The 12875-nt window shown below is 51.4% G+C and overlaps 5 protein-coding genes; 2 read left to right on the forward strand and 3 right to left on the reverse strand.

Moving 5' to 3' along the window:
• Positions 1–2616: 2616 nt before the first annotated feature.
• On the reverse strand, positions 2617–5288 carry CHC_T00007362001 (hypothetical protein). XM_005710953.1 is given in 2 exon segments: positions 2617–2849; positions 2850–5288. The coding sequence occupies 1 exon segment, from the start codon at positions 5286–5288 to the stop codon at positions 2850–2852; it is 2439 nt and encodes an 812-aa protein (XP_005711010.1). The 3' UTR covers positions 2617–2849.
• Positions 5289–5305: 17 nt separating this feature from the next.
• On the reverse strand, positions 5306–5404 carry CHC_T00007363001 (hypothetical protein). The gene has a single exon (XM_005710954.1). The coding sequence runs from the start codon at positions 5402–5404 to the stop codon at positions 5306–5308; it is 99 nt and encodes a 32-aa protein (XP_005711011.1).
• Positions 5405–6007: 603 nt separating this feature from the next.
• CHC_T00007364001 (hypothetical protein) lies at positions 6008–7922 on the forward strand. The gene is made up of 3 exons (XM_005710955.1): positions 6008–6028; positions 6197–7346; positions 7759–7922. Exons 1-3 carry the CDS (start codon positions 6008–6010, stop codon positions 7920–7922), a joined length of 1335 nt encoding a protein of 444 aa, XP_005711012.1.
• A 13-nt stretch (positions 7923–7935) lies between these two features.
• Positions 7936–9026, forward strand: CHC_T00007365001 (hypothetical protein). XM_005710956.1 is given in 4 exon segments: positions 7936–8089; positions 8090–8204; positions 8308–8850; positions 8971–9026. 3 exon segments carry the CDS (start codon positions 8090–8092, stop codon positions 9024–9026), a joined length of 714 nt encoding a protein of 237 aa, XP_005711013.1. The 5' UTR covers positions 7936–8089.
• Positions 9027–9078: 52 nt separating this feature from the next.
• On the reverse strand, positions 9079–12687 carry CHC_T00007366001 (hypothetical protein). The gene has a single exon (XM_005710957.1). The coding sequence runs from the start codon at positions 12685–12687 to the stop codon at positions 9079–9081; it is 3609 nt and encodes a 1202-aa protein (XP_005711014.1).
• Between the last annotated feature and the right edge of the window lie 188 nt (positions 12688–12875).

Genomic DNA, 12875 nt, shown 5'->3' on the forward strand with positions numbered 1-12875 from the left:
TTGGATCGTTTCTGTTTCCTTTCATACAAACGATTCCCGACTTCTCAGCACTTTGTATCATTTGCTGAGCAAAATCATCGCACGACCTATAGATTAGGGGTCCAGCCCCGTTCAGCATAGCCCTTGACTTGGTGTCCACTTCTGCAAACATGTTCAGCATTTCAATCCATCTGCGGAGTTCATCCCTGTACTTAGATTTGACTGTGAAGTTGGTAGTAAATGTCGGGGGATGATCATGGCTTGATGAACCACCTCTGCTTGATGATGAGAGAACCGCTGGGCCCATAACTGTGAGTTTTTCACTGGTCATCCTGAGGCAAGGATGCAGGTTGGTTCCCTTCAAGTGTTATGAGGTGGTACTAGATGGTTTGGCAAAACGTGTTCCGTATCGGCAAAGGTATTCAGCATCAGCTGGCTCGGGTGCTCGTCCTCCCGTGCGTGTCCTCCTTTTCTTTTCTCTTACTAGCTCTCGTCTAAGCTGTATAAATACCTAGGCTCGCTCGCGTTTCTTTCCGTTCTGCGCATCGTCATGCGCCTCATTGCATATCCCTTCCGTGCACTATCTCCTCCGCGATCCTTGGCTTCTGCATTTGCCCATGACCCTTCCTATTTCCGATTCAATGTCGCACTCCTCTCCCGCTGTCTGCTTTCTCTCTATATGTGTGTGTTCCCTCATACGCACACCCTAATCTATGCTGGTGACCCTTCCGGCTCAATACACATAGGCCATAAACACTGTATTCACCCAAAGTGTAAGTCTGCATTAAAACGCCACACCGCTTACACGTGCACAACAGTCCAAATCTTCACAACTGTACTGTTGTGAGAACGTCTTCCGAAATAAAGCAAAAATGTGCTTGCGCAGTATCAAGACGTGGGGGCGAAGCAGGAGGAGCAAAACCGACAAGACTAGCCACTGTAGAGATACAGGGACACGCCTATCCGAATGCGAACGCGAACTGGTGTCAGTTTCCCAATTAGCGAAGGGCGAAGGGGTGCCAGCGATGGGTGACACGCGAAGGGCAAGCGATGAAAGGACGCGGGAATATGGAGTGTAGGTAGTAGCTCGCACTGAAGGGACTGGGAGGATAAAGGGGGGCAGATGGAAGAGGAATAAACAGAGAGGAGGCAGCGGAGAAAAGCGCCCAGCAACTTTATGCTGATCATCATCTTGCAGTGCATCGCCCTTCCATTTCCCTCACTCGCGCGATGAATACTCCCACAACTGTATACACAAGCCGCCGGTTTGCTCGTCGTACGGCTCCCGGTTTGTGCTCAAAACTAGAACTGGGGGTGTTTGTGTCAGACACAAACGCACATCCGCACCCACCTATCCCACCAGATATCATACCATCTGCTCAAAGATTCTGCGATCTGTGCGGTCAACCATCGCGATCAACCATCGCACCCATCCGCAGCTCACCTCTTTTTCTATCCGCCCTCCCTCCGCATAGTCCTGTTCTTCGTATCGGCCGCCGTCCAACCCCGCTGTCCTGCGCGTTGCAACAGCAAAATAAGGAGGAGAATTTTCATTTTGGTAGCATAGGATATAGGGCAGTGAAAGGGGTAATGGAATCCGTCCGCCGGGGTGCCGACACTTCAATGGAGGTTTATGGGCATTATGCGTGTCTTACGTGTATATACTGTAGTGTACAGTACAGGGGGGGTCGCGATATAGTGCCATATTTGTTAGTGCCAGCTCCGATATAGTGCTACCCTTCTGCGGGTGGCACGAATTTTGAGCCAAAAACGAAGGGTCTCCAGGGAGGCAGTTGGATGGACATGTGTGTACTGCCCGAGAGCCGCTGCCGCCGCGGAAAGATATTATGCAGTTGCCAACTCGAATAGAGACTATGGCGGAAAAAGGCAGGGTCGATGATGCAATTGGACATCTGCAAAAGTGTAGGCTGGCATTTATGGCGGCGAAAAAGGAGGAAGTCAATGCAACGGCTCGGCAGCTACTAATAACAGAAATGCTTGATTAGACTTGAGTCTGTAGTGAAGATACAAAGCATGAGTGATGGCGTCCTGCGAGCGGTCTTTCTGAGCAGTGATGCAAGGAAGTGGCTGCAAAAAAGCCGTAAATCTCATTATCTAACAGTGCCTGGTTCGATATAGTGCTGTTTTCGGCCCACTGACACAGGGTAGCACTATATCGCGACCCCCCCCTGTATAGGCATTATGCGTGTCTTACACAAATTTTTGGGTCACATGCATTTCCGTGCCAGCTCACAAAATACGACACACATACACAAAGGGAATTTGTGTGTTCACAATTTATGTTTTTCGGAGTCGCCCATTTCCCAGTCCCCACGTGAATTCGAGCAATTGTGTTATTCGAGGCACTCTATGCAGTTCCTCTTTTGCTTCATCAAATTTCCAGTTGATGAGACGTGCAAGCGGCCTGCGTTGCCAGTGTGGCCATAGCCATTCGTGGGTAATTGGTAATGGGGCAGGACTCACAGATTCGAGAGCACAGGCCAAGGCTCTGCAAAGCTCCACTTGGTGTTTTTCTTTTATGAACATGTACAGGATCTGAGACAGAAGCCGATTGACAGTTCGTTTCTAATGCACAAAGTCTGGACTAGAGGCCACAACAAATCAAGTACTAGGAGCTTTTGTGTTCTTGTTACAGCCAGATTTTACAAATGTTTGTACTATTGGTACGTCTCTTGAGAAGCCTAAACTCGAATATGCAATAGAGCAACCTATTGCCTTTAGTGAAATGACTGCCAACCGTTAGTGGGACCAAAAAAAGATAGACTCGCAAATTCAGACTGTGGGTGTGGTATGACGCCCAACGATAGGAAAATCGATAAACATGTGCGTATCTCCATGATTCATCTCTATCACCCGGGACGAGGAGCCGCCTGAAATTCTCCAAACTCTTCACTCTCGCCATCCAATGATTTTCTACTCACAGAGTGCCTGCCTTCTACACCTGAGGCCTGAGTACCGTCCGTGGGCTTCTGTGCGTGACTGCCTAATGCTGTATGTGTATCATACTCTGTTCGGTCTTTTGCAAAAAAAGTGTTCCCACCTACCGGAGAGGTACTATGTCCTGAAACGCGAGCTGCCTCTTCAACATCTTGTCGATCATTGCCCACATCGCTTTCTAACTGTCCGGAAGATGCCGCAATGCCTTGCGGGCTGGATGACCCCACCTCCTCTGATAAACCCCCCTCTGCAAGATACTCTTTGATGAGTGCGACACACTCAGTTAGGCCATCAGGCATTAAGCAAACCACAAATTCAGGTGTAATATTGCTCTCGTTGCTTGATAAAACCTCAAATGTCACAACTTCTGGTCGGTTTCTCTTGAAAGTAATGCGAGAGATGTCCTGTAAATAGCGTATTAGTTTCACTTCCAGCAAATGGTGTCGATTGCTGTATGGGCATAGTAGTAAAAAGTAATTGGAAGAAACGCCGACATAACGCCTTTTGAATTCCGCACTACGCCCGCCTTGCCCATAGTTACGATCAGACCTCGCTTTGCATGGAAACAGACGCAGTCCAGCCATTACACGATCATCCATGACATTAACGGTGAATCCTTTCGGCATTGCCGACAACGACATTGATAACGAGCTATCGCCAAGCCACCCAGGTTTCGCTTCGCGGCCCCAGGGGGATTTCTGACCCCCGAACAATCCAGATGAGCTTTGCCTTTGCCGGCTTGGGCTTTCAGTGGACGTATTAGTGTGATCTGACTGAACCCCGGGGCGTGGGCTGGGTGTGGCTGGTGAAGTTGCAGTTGATCTTGGACTGCTGTTGACTGGTAGGTTTTTGTCTGTTGTGCCATCTGCCCAGCTACGGCTGCCATTAGCGCAAGGTCGTGACCGCCGAGACTTGGGTTCACCAGAACTTTTCTTTGACTGAGGACCTTCTGTTCTCTTTAAGGAAGAATTCGAACTCGATCCCCGCGCAGAGGTGGACCCTCGGTTTCCCATTGACTCCGGTGAAACAATTGAATTAGGAGAAAAAGGATTGTAACTCGAGGTTGTGGAGGCTGATGATGGTGTTGTCGGCTCACCTGATACCCTTGAGCTCATGGTCGACAAACTATATTTCAGCCCCATACCGCTCAGTGCTTTGTTGAGAGCTCGAGATACCTCGGCATCTGTCTTTTCCAGGAACGACGAGATGCTCTGCATCCCGCTTGGCGAACTACTTCCGCGCTCTGATGCAAGGTTCCCAGACGTTCTCATGGGGGAATCGTCTTGTGTAGTGTCGACTTTTCGATCGTCCGTGGCAAAGCCATCCCCAGCGTACTTGTGACCTTCCCGTGTCGCACTTCCTTTCCTTCGCCCAGCATTATGCTTTCGCTTTGCCTGGGCGGTGATGCGAGCTTTTCGCGCGCGTTCGTATTTCTTTTTATCAAAATCAACAAGCTCGACCCCGCTCAAGTTGTCTTCAGAATTTGTCGCGGCATGCAAGGCTTCTTGAAAACCTCCACGCAGTGTTGATACGTATTTTATCCCAATTCTGGTGAGATAGAGAGCCAACATGTTTATGTCCATGGTATCTTCTTCCTTGACGCCTGAGCCGACAAGACATATGTGCGACGTATCCTTGAGCGGCTCGCAAAGGTCTACAGCGGCTTGTAGTTCAGCTCGCGCGGCTTCGTTTGTTTCGTTCGTTAGCTTTCCATCTGCCTGTCGCAAAGCATCAAGCGGTAGAAATGCGGCCTGTGCAAGATGCCCTGCACTGTATTCGTCTTGTGTGCGACAGTCCCATGTAAAGTAGTTAGCATCGCCAGCCACGAGATCGTCAGGGGTAGTCTGCAAACAAACAGATGCCTGCATGGCGCGTGCGGCCGACAATCCTACCCGCGTATGCTGGCCAGGGGTTTGCAGTAGTCTATCTGTCATGAGCCGCTGGAACGAGGGTGGGGTATGTACCGTCCTCATTTTGCTCCCAATTTCCCACAACCTCCTCACCTCTTCCGGAGAGTTGGCGGTGAGCATCATGAGGGTCTCTGGAATCCTGCTTTCATCCACCGAAAGGAGCTCCTCCCGTTTCGAGCACAATAGGGCGATTCCGAAAAACGAAGTCCCAAGGGGATTGTCCTCCAATAAAAGTAAATCCCAGAGGGCTAGCACCGATTCGACGGTAAAGTTCCTCGCAAACAACGTGACAAACCAGGATGTGGCATATAGATCAGGAGTCATCATATGTCTTTCAAGGAGCCAGTACAGCTCCGGATCGTGATACAACAATAACCTCCCAAAGTACTTAAACATTCGCTTGAGTAGATCGAAGACACGCGACTCGGATGTCTCGAGCATCCACGGCGCAAACCTACTCACAAACTCGGAAAAAAGGGCGAAGACAATCCTCGGATTCCCCCCGGTATCTGCCAGTAACACAAATGGTGCGAGCAGCTCATTAAAGCCCTGCACATAGCCCACCTTGTGCCTCGCGCAAAACAAACTAAGTAACCTCAACAAGGCGCCCCTGACCGCTGGTTGCTTAAATCGAGCAAGGCCCGGGCGGGTGCGCTCAACATCTTTCTCGATCTGCTCTTTAGAGTTGTGGTCTGCGACGGCATCGCGTGCGCTTTGCGCAAAGGCGGCGGCATCCTCTGAAAGCAGGGACTCAACACGTAAGCGCAGCAGAAGTAACCATACTGCGCCTCGCACTTCGTGCGGCACGGCGCCGCTGAAGGGGGCTGACAGGAGGTCTGCGCGGAGGTTGGCGAGATCGTGAGTGGAGACGCACGATTTGGCCGCGGCGCGGACCTGGTGGGCAGGAATAGACAAGGGTGGGGAGAATTGTTAGAAACCGAGGTGCGCTGGGGAATGATTGGGCGGCACGGGATAGTAGAAATGGCTACGCACCTTTCGGAGGATATCAGTATCGGTTGGCAGAGGCTCCCACTCTTCGTCCTTGAGATTCATGGGGGGTCGGGAGGGAGGGGGAAGGAAGGAGGGTGCTACCGACCTGGCAAGCTACAGCGTGCCCGCCGGATCAGACGGTGAGGCCGGCAGGCGTATCGGGTGTGGACATGGGGAGGGAGGTGGAGGGTGTTGGAATGCAGACTTTGCACTATGGGGAGAGCGGCAAGGATGGGGGGGGGATGGGGTGGGGTGGGGTGGGGTGATGCATTCATGACGCGGAGACACAGAGGCAACACGGCAGCGAGGCTTGCCGCCACTTGCCTCACACAGAGGTCCACTCACCATGCGCCAGCAAGGCTCCTTTCCCCCTGAATTTTCTTTCTTTTCCAACACCCTCTCTTCTTCATCGTCTCCCCGCCGCCTTCGTCTCTTCTCCTCCCGAACCCGCCTCCCTCCCCCTGATTATCTCCGACACCATGCCAACGCAACCCGCAAACCCCCGAAAGCGTCTCCGCATCCCCTCTCCGCCTCCTTCAAAGCGTTCCCGAGCAAAGGTCCCTCTCTCTGGTGCCCCCTCCTCGCACGGAAGCTATCTCAACTACTACCACCGCCGCCACGCCGGCCACTCCCCCACCTCAGACGACCGCCTCTCCGTCATCACTCCCCTCCTCGGACGTTACAAATCCCCTGTCCTTCTGGATATTGGCTGCAATGATGGCGCCGTCACAGCCAGCCTCGCCCCCAGTGTCGCCTCTGCGGTGGGGGTCGATATCGACGCCGGCTTGGTCGCTAAAGCTCGCAAGCGAGTCCGAGCCACCGTCGCCTTGCTTCGCGCGACAGGGGGAAAAAACGAGTCGGATGAAGATTTTATACCTATCTCGTGCCATGTTGTGCAAGGACCGCCTGTCGAGCTAGTGCAAGCGCCCCCCGAGCCCGAGCAAGTGCACGAGGGAAAGGAATTTCCGTTCAACCTTTGCTTCCGCTGCGAGAACTTCGCAGCTGAGAAGCCTGGTACGACCGCTATGGAGCACCACGCGTACGACGTCGTGTTGTGTCTGAGCGTGACGAAGTGGGTTCATTTGCACGGCGGGGACGCTGCATTGAAGCGTTTATTCCGACGTATGAGCGACTGTTTGCGCCCGGGCGGGGTACTGATATTGGAGCCGCAGCCGAAAAAGAGCTATAAGCGAGCAAGGCAGAAGAAGATACGGGGAGCGAATCGAAAATTTGGGCAGGACCTCAAGATTAAACCGGAGCAGTTTAAAGAGATTTTATTGAAAGAGGGGGGGTTTGAAAGATTTGAACTGCTGAGAGATGTAGCGCAGGAGAAGGGGAAGATGTTCAATCGGCCGATTATGGCCTTTTTTAAGAGGGGCAGTGATGAAGGGGAAGCTGGGACGGGTGAGGCCGGACTGGGTACCCGGTTAGATGGGGATACCGGAGGGGCAAGTACAGAGGAGGGAGTGATTCGAGAGCCGTCTGGGGCCAATAAGGCGCCTGCGAATGGTTCTACTAGATAGCATTTGAGGAAAAGGGGCGATGAGCTAGAAAAGTCTCGACATCGAGCGAAGATTGGGGTCTCGTAGTGGAAGCAGCATGAAATGATTGCAGTCGACGACTGCTATTCAGAAACATCGGACAGACTTATCAGGTTTTACATGCGGCATGCGATGTTCAAAATCACATGCATGTTACTTAAGCGATTGCGCAAGAGCAGGACGGCTCACATGATTCCACAGAAGTGGGAGACCTGCGGCTCTTGCAGAGACAGCTCAAGCAGGAAGGATATGCAGTAAGCTCCCCAGGAGATTGGAATGCTGCGCCTTGGGGACTCGACTGCAGAGAAAATATCTCGGCGGATCCTCGCAAGTCGGCCAACGCGTAGCCCTGTTGGTGTATTAGCAGGACGGCGCCGAAGTTGGCGTGACGTGTACAGGATGCATCATAAGTCATACTGTAAGAATGCGCCAGCATCCGGCAACAACCCCACAGCCACACGTTCTGCCACACGTTCCGCAGGAAGTCCACGCCAACACGTCCTTCATTTCCCTCCGTGTTGCCGTTCTTTCCTTTAAGACATAAAAACAGATTACAGAAAACCACCTCTCGCGCTATCGGGGCAGTTCTCGAGTATCCCCTTCAGTGCCTTGTAAACTGATAAAGCGTGGTTCGCCGCACCGTCCCTTACACACTTCCAACAACGGCGAAGCAAACCGACACTTTGTGTGTGCTTTTATCGCCCAGTCGAAATGGATACTGTCATTACGTGCGAGGAGGTGAAGCCTGGGTCAACCGCCATGCTCAAGCCGGGAGAGTCTCAAAAGGTCATTCACCTTGTCCGTCATGGACAAGCTACTCACAACCGTAAGCATCGCAATATTCGCGTCACCCTTGCATTTTGGCCCTCAACGTACCTTTTTGAAAGCTAACAATTGCCTTAATCCATCGCCGTGTCCTTAATGAGCAGTTTTCGCGGCAATGAAGCATACCGAAGGCACGCCGTGCAAATGCGCTCTGAAGCAGAAGGGTTGTCCTTACATAAATGAGGAGCACACTGACGCAAGGTTAACTCAGAGAGGACGTCTGCAGGCTGTAGCTGCAGGTTCGCGTCTCCTGCAAACTTTCCCTGTACCGCAGTGCGCCTTCGTATCCCCGCTGTCCCGCACATTGCAAACCGCCACCATCGCTCTTTCTAAGGCGAGCGCACTCTCTATTTCTCTTATCGCTGAAGAGTCATTGCGTGAACGAAATGGTGTCCACGTCTGCGACAAGCGATCCCCGAAAGAAGATGTTATGGACCTTTACCCGAGCGTGGACTTCGGAACCATCGCTCCAGGGCCAGACGCATTGTTTAGCGAAATCAGAGAAACTGAAGAGGAGCTCGCTGCGAGGGGGAAGAAATTCTTCTTGAGCCTGGCGGGCAGGCCAGAAAGTAGTTTCGCCGTTTTTACGCATAGCTCCTTCTTGTTCAACACCCTCTCGCGTGGCTTTCAAACTCCAGACCCATCAGGTAAGCGCACTTAATCTCCTGTGTATCATCGCTTTCGTTTTGCATACGGCCACGGACTGCTAACGATGGTCTCCTCTGCCGATGTATGCCCATGCTCTGTGATTGATTTTTCGCAACCAGCTGCGCGTCGATTTCAAACCGGTGAGAGTCGCGTAGTTATCTTGACCTACACTTGATCCTCATCCAAAAAAATACTGCTTCATTGCCTTAAATGACGTGCTGCTCACGTCATGGCATGACAGAACGATTGCTTCGTACTTGCGTACTATGTAGGGAGGCCTTTCGACACTGCACAGTTGTTGGCGTCGACTTGTCACTGCAGAGTAGGCCGGTCAAAACGTCCCCAGCATTCACTTCTTTTAACCTAAGAACTATTGACTCGGCCCATTGGGCACGTTTTTCCCATCGCTCTCTTTCATGTCTTATCATGGATCTATTCAAGTGTCTTTCATTCCTTTTGTCATTTAAGCGTGGGTCATTGCGCGAGTCGAAATACACCGCCAGATATTTCACAATGCTGGAAGCGTGAGGAGCTAGAGATTCTGGTAGCACATTCGCCATAGAGGAAATTGCTTCCAGACATGCATCGGACGCAGACATAGCCCCGTAACTAGGAGGGGGAATTGGGTTTCCACTGGAATTCATGGTTGCGGACATAAGCAGGGTTGGAAAGAATGACGCCAGACGCAAAAGTGGTCTCATTTTCGGGTAAATCAGTTTCACAAATCTGTTCCGAATGAACCCTCCTGCACATTGCGCGAGAGCAGAAAGCAGGGTACAAGCTTTGATAACGACAGGAAGCTCAGTTCCCTTTCCGTTCAAGTATTTGACTAGCTCGTCAACTTGCTCGGCGTTTTCTCGCCCTCGAAGCCTTCTTTGATTCATACGTTGCAGTAAACCTTCTCGCTTGGAAAGTTTTCCCTGGAGAACTGCGAATTGATCCGGAATTAACGGCAAGATTGTGGCCGCATGCGGTAACAGTTCCGTTTGATTGTCTTCTAGCAAATAAACAGCCCAGGTTGCACAACCAAGCGCAGCAGCTCGAACGTTCCACGGACGACCAACGAGCAAATCCCGCATCCCATCCAGAGTGTTCAGCGCGACCTGCTCAAACGCGTTTCGCACGAAGTTGTCTTCATTCAGCTTTTCTTCCATTTCCGCTTCCGTCTGCTCTTTCGCTGATAAATCGTGGTAGTAAGCCATGTCATCTGTACAATAGTAGAGGAGCTTCTTGCGCAACATTGCTATGTGCAATTCGGAATTAGATTCTTTCTTACCGCTGCTATACATAGCCGGTGGCTCCGTTCCCTTATTCTGAGATGTAGTGGTGCGGCTTTGGCGAACAGCCGTCGCCAGAACACTTTCGATTGCCCCTAATGATTTGAGTGCTCGAGAGTTCCCTGCACCAGCCAGATTATTGTTTAAATCACGGAGCGTGCTATCGAGCAAGAGAATGGCTTCTTCACTGACGGCATCCCCTCTTGTCCCAATGATAAAGGTAAGGACATCAATGGCCCATCGCTCCTCGAGATGCCTCCCAACGCGAGATATCAAGTAGTTCAAATGCCGACCCAGTAGAGCTCTGGCGTTGGAGCATCTAACCGTCTTCCCTATCTTGTCCAATGTCGTATGGGCGGCGTTGTGAATGCCCTTCTCCCCGTGAGAAACGTCTTTCAGCAGACTGATTAGCACAAGTAGGACGACGTCAGAAGAGAGTGGTTTCGACAGCTGTCGCTCGTACATATCTGACATGTCTTGAATCAACGCCGACATGCAGTGCAAAATGCAATGCTTCAAGCTAATCATTGTATCATCGACTGAAGTAAGCCCATCAGAAACATCGTGCTCAAAAGCCGGAAGAAAAAAACAAGTCATGGTACCCAAAACATCTCTTGCGCATTGCATGACATGGTTAACGTGCTCTTTCATTTCGTTTGTCGGTATCTCTTTCCTCGCAATTGCACCTCGGACAGCTGCTTGAAGGATCAGGACTGCGTGCGCTCTAGACTTGAATGCAGACCCAAAGTGAAACGAGTCCGTTCTTCTTGCCGACTCACCGGAACCGGGATCCTCTTCCCCATCCTCGTTCTTGGACCCATGAGACAAGAGAGTGGTGAAAATTGATGAGAGCAAACCAGCTCTCCCAATTTGAGAACTTGTCTCTAGGACAACATTGCTGAGCTTCAAAAATTGTTGATCCTCTGGGTCACCACTTTCGTTCCAGAGAACCTGATGTGTGGACATCAACATTTCACAGAAACCGCTTATTCCAACTCGAACAAGGGAAAATGCAAAATCTGACGGTGTCACAATAAAACTTGCTCTCTCAGATTGTATATCATGCGAGGGGAGAAAGATGCGCAGAAAGCCCTTGCAAACTTTGACCCGAAAGGTCTCATCCTTCCTCTTCAGCAAACAGGCAATCGTACATTCTGCGATATTCTTTGATGCGGATCCGTCGTTGCCCAAGATCACTTCATCGCTTTCCCTAGCCTTGCCGACTATGACAAAAGCATCTTGGCGGTTAACACAGGTTAGTACTGCCTTGAAGCAAGTTTCGATTTCTCGCAGTCTGACCTCACCAACCTTGACAAGCTTCTTGAAAGCTCGCAAGGCCTCATTTTTAATGATGGGATATTCATCTCCAGCGAGTTCTACAAGAGCAAATATCAACAAGCAGCGAGTTCTCTGATCAACTGAAAGCGATGACGTATCCATCAAAGATATACGGACAAAACGGGCAACGGCCAAACGGGCACGCACGCTGTTATGGCAAGACGGCCCAGTTTGCGACTCCAGGAAAAGGCGTAGACGTAGCGAAACTTCCCTTGAAGCGGCGGCTGACCACGAAGCATTCCGTGCAATCAAAAGACTAGTTCGCGAGGATTTCTCCACATGTGGCGTGTCAGCAACGCCAGCCATCCCTGTGGCACCCTCTCGCGCGCTTCCTGTAGGGGATTCACGGATGCGGTGCTCCTCTAGTGCTTCTGCAAAAGACCTCTCATGGCCGTTTACGGCTGCATGTGTAATCTCTTTCGGTGGAAAGACGCCGTATACGATAGAAACCAGAGTGTCCAAAGCGGCGACTAATATCGGGGCTTGGTCTAACGCAGAATTTTGGAGTACTCTCGCCATGTTTGAGACTAATCCAGGAAGAAATGCAGCAAGAAGATCTTCAGGCATGGAGCGCACAAGAGCTGAAAGGGCCAGAAAGGCAGCTTTTCTCACTGCAGGAGCACGTTCATGACGACCAGTGATGGCCAACGCATGAGAGACGTGTGCGGCGGCAAGCTGCGCTTGCTCTGAGGCGGCGAGTGCGGATTGTAGAGAGAAGGGCACCTCTGGAGGGCTTGGGAAGATAGAGGCCACACAAGGGAACAAGCTTTCTTCTTCCGATTCCGAAGCTGAGTTTTCTGCTGCTAAGGCATCTTGCTCCTCGGAAGTGAGCATGAGCTTTCCAAAACTGGACAACCGGTCTCCACCATGATTTTCGGTCACCGGAAGCTGCGAAAGCTTATTTTCTTGGGCATCAAACCCATCACCGTCCAGTGCGTCAACAAGGAGTGCGAAAAGCGAACGCAATGTCTCTTCATTCCAAAGAGGCAGGGCCGTCCACGAAGAGTTTTCAGGCGGAGAGGAGGGTCCGAGCAATCGGGAAACTGTGCGTAGCACGAGAGTGCGGACGGAGGCTGGTAAATTACGAGATCGGACTGACTCTCGAAGTGAGACCAAAGATGAGTTTCGTGTGGCAGAGTGTAGCTCGGCAAATGTGTGCGGAAGAGTTGCAAGTTCCGATACGAGACCAGAAAGTTCCGCTTGAGAACGTGGGGCAGGCATGGCAAACAGGAGTCTCAAGTCACCATTTGCCCTTCGCTGGACCAGCAGCTCAGCACCTCGATTCTGAAGAGGCGGGCATCCACAACCTTGATTGACAACCTCCCTACCGTATGTTGAATTCAAACGAGTAAGCCTCGGCACCTACCTCAGAACGCACCCAGGTACCGTACTGTGGAGTGCTGTAGATA

This window comes from Chondrus crispus, genomic scaffold, assembly GCF_000350225.1.
Source record: "Chondrus crispus Stackhouse genomic scaffold, scaffold_71, whole genome shotgun sequence".
Lineage (NCBI taxonomy): Eukaryota > Rhodophyta > Florideophyceae > Gigartinales > Gigartinaceae > Chondrus > Chondrus crispus.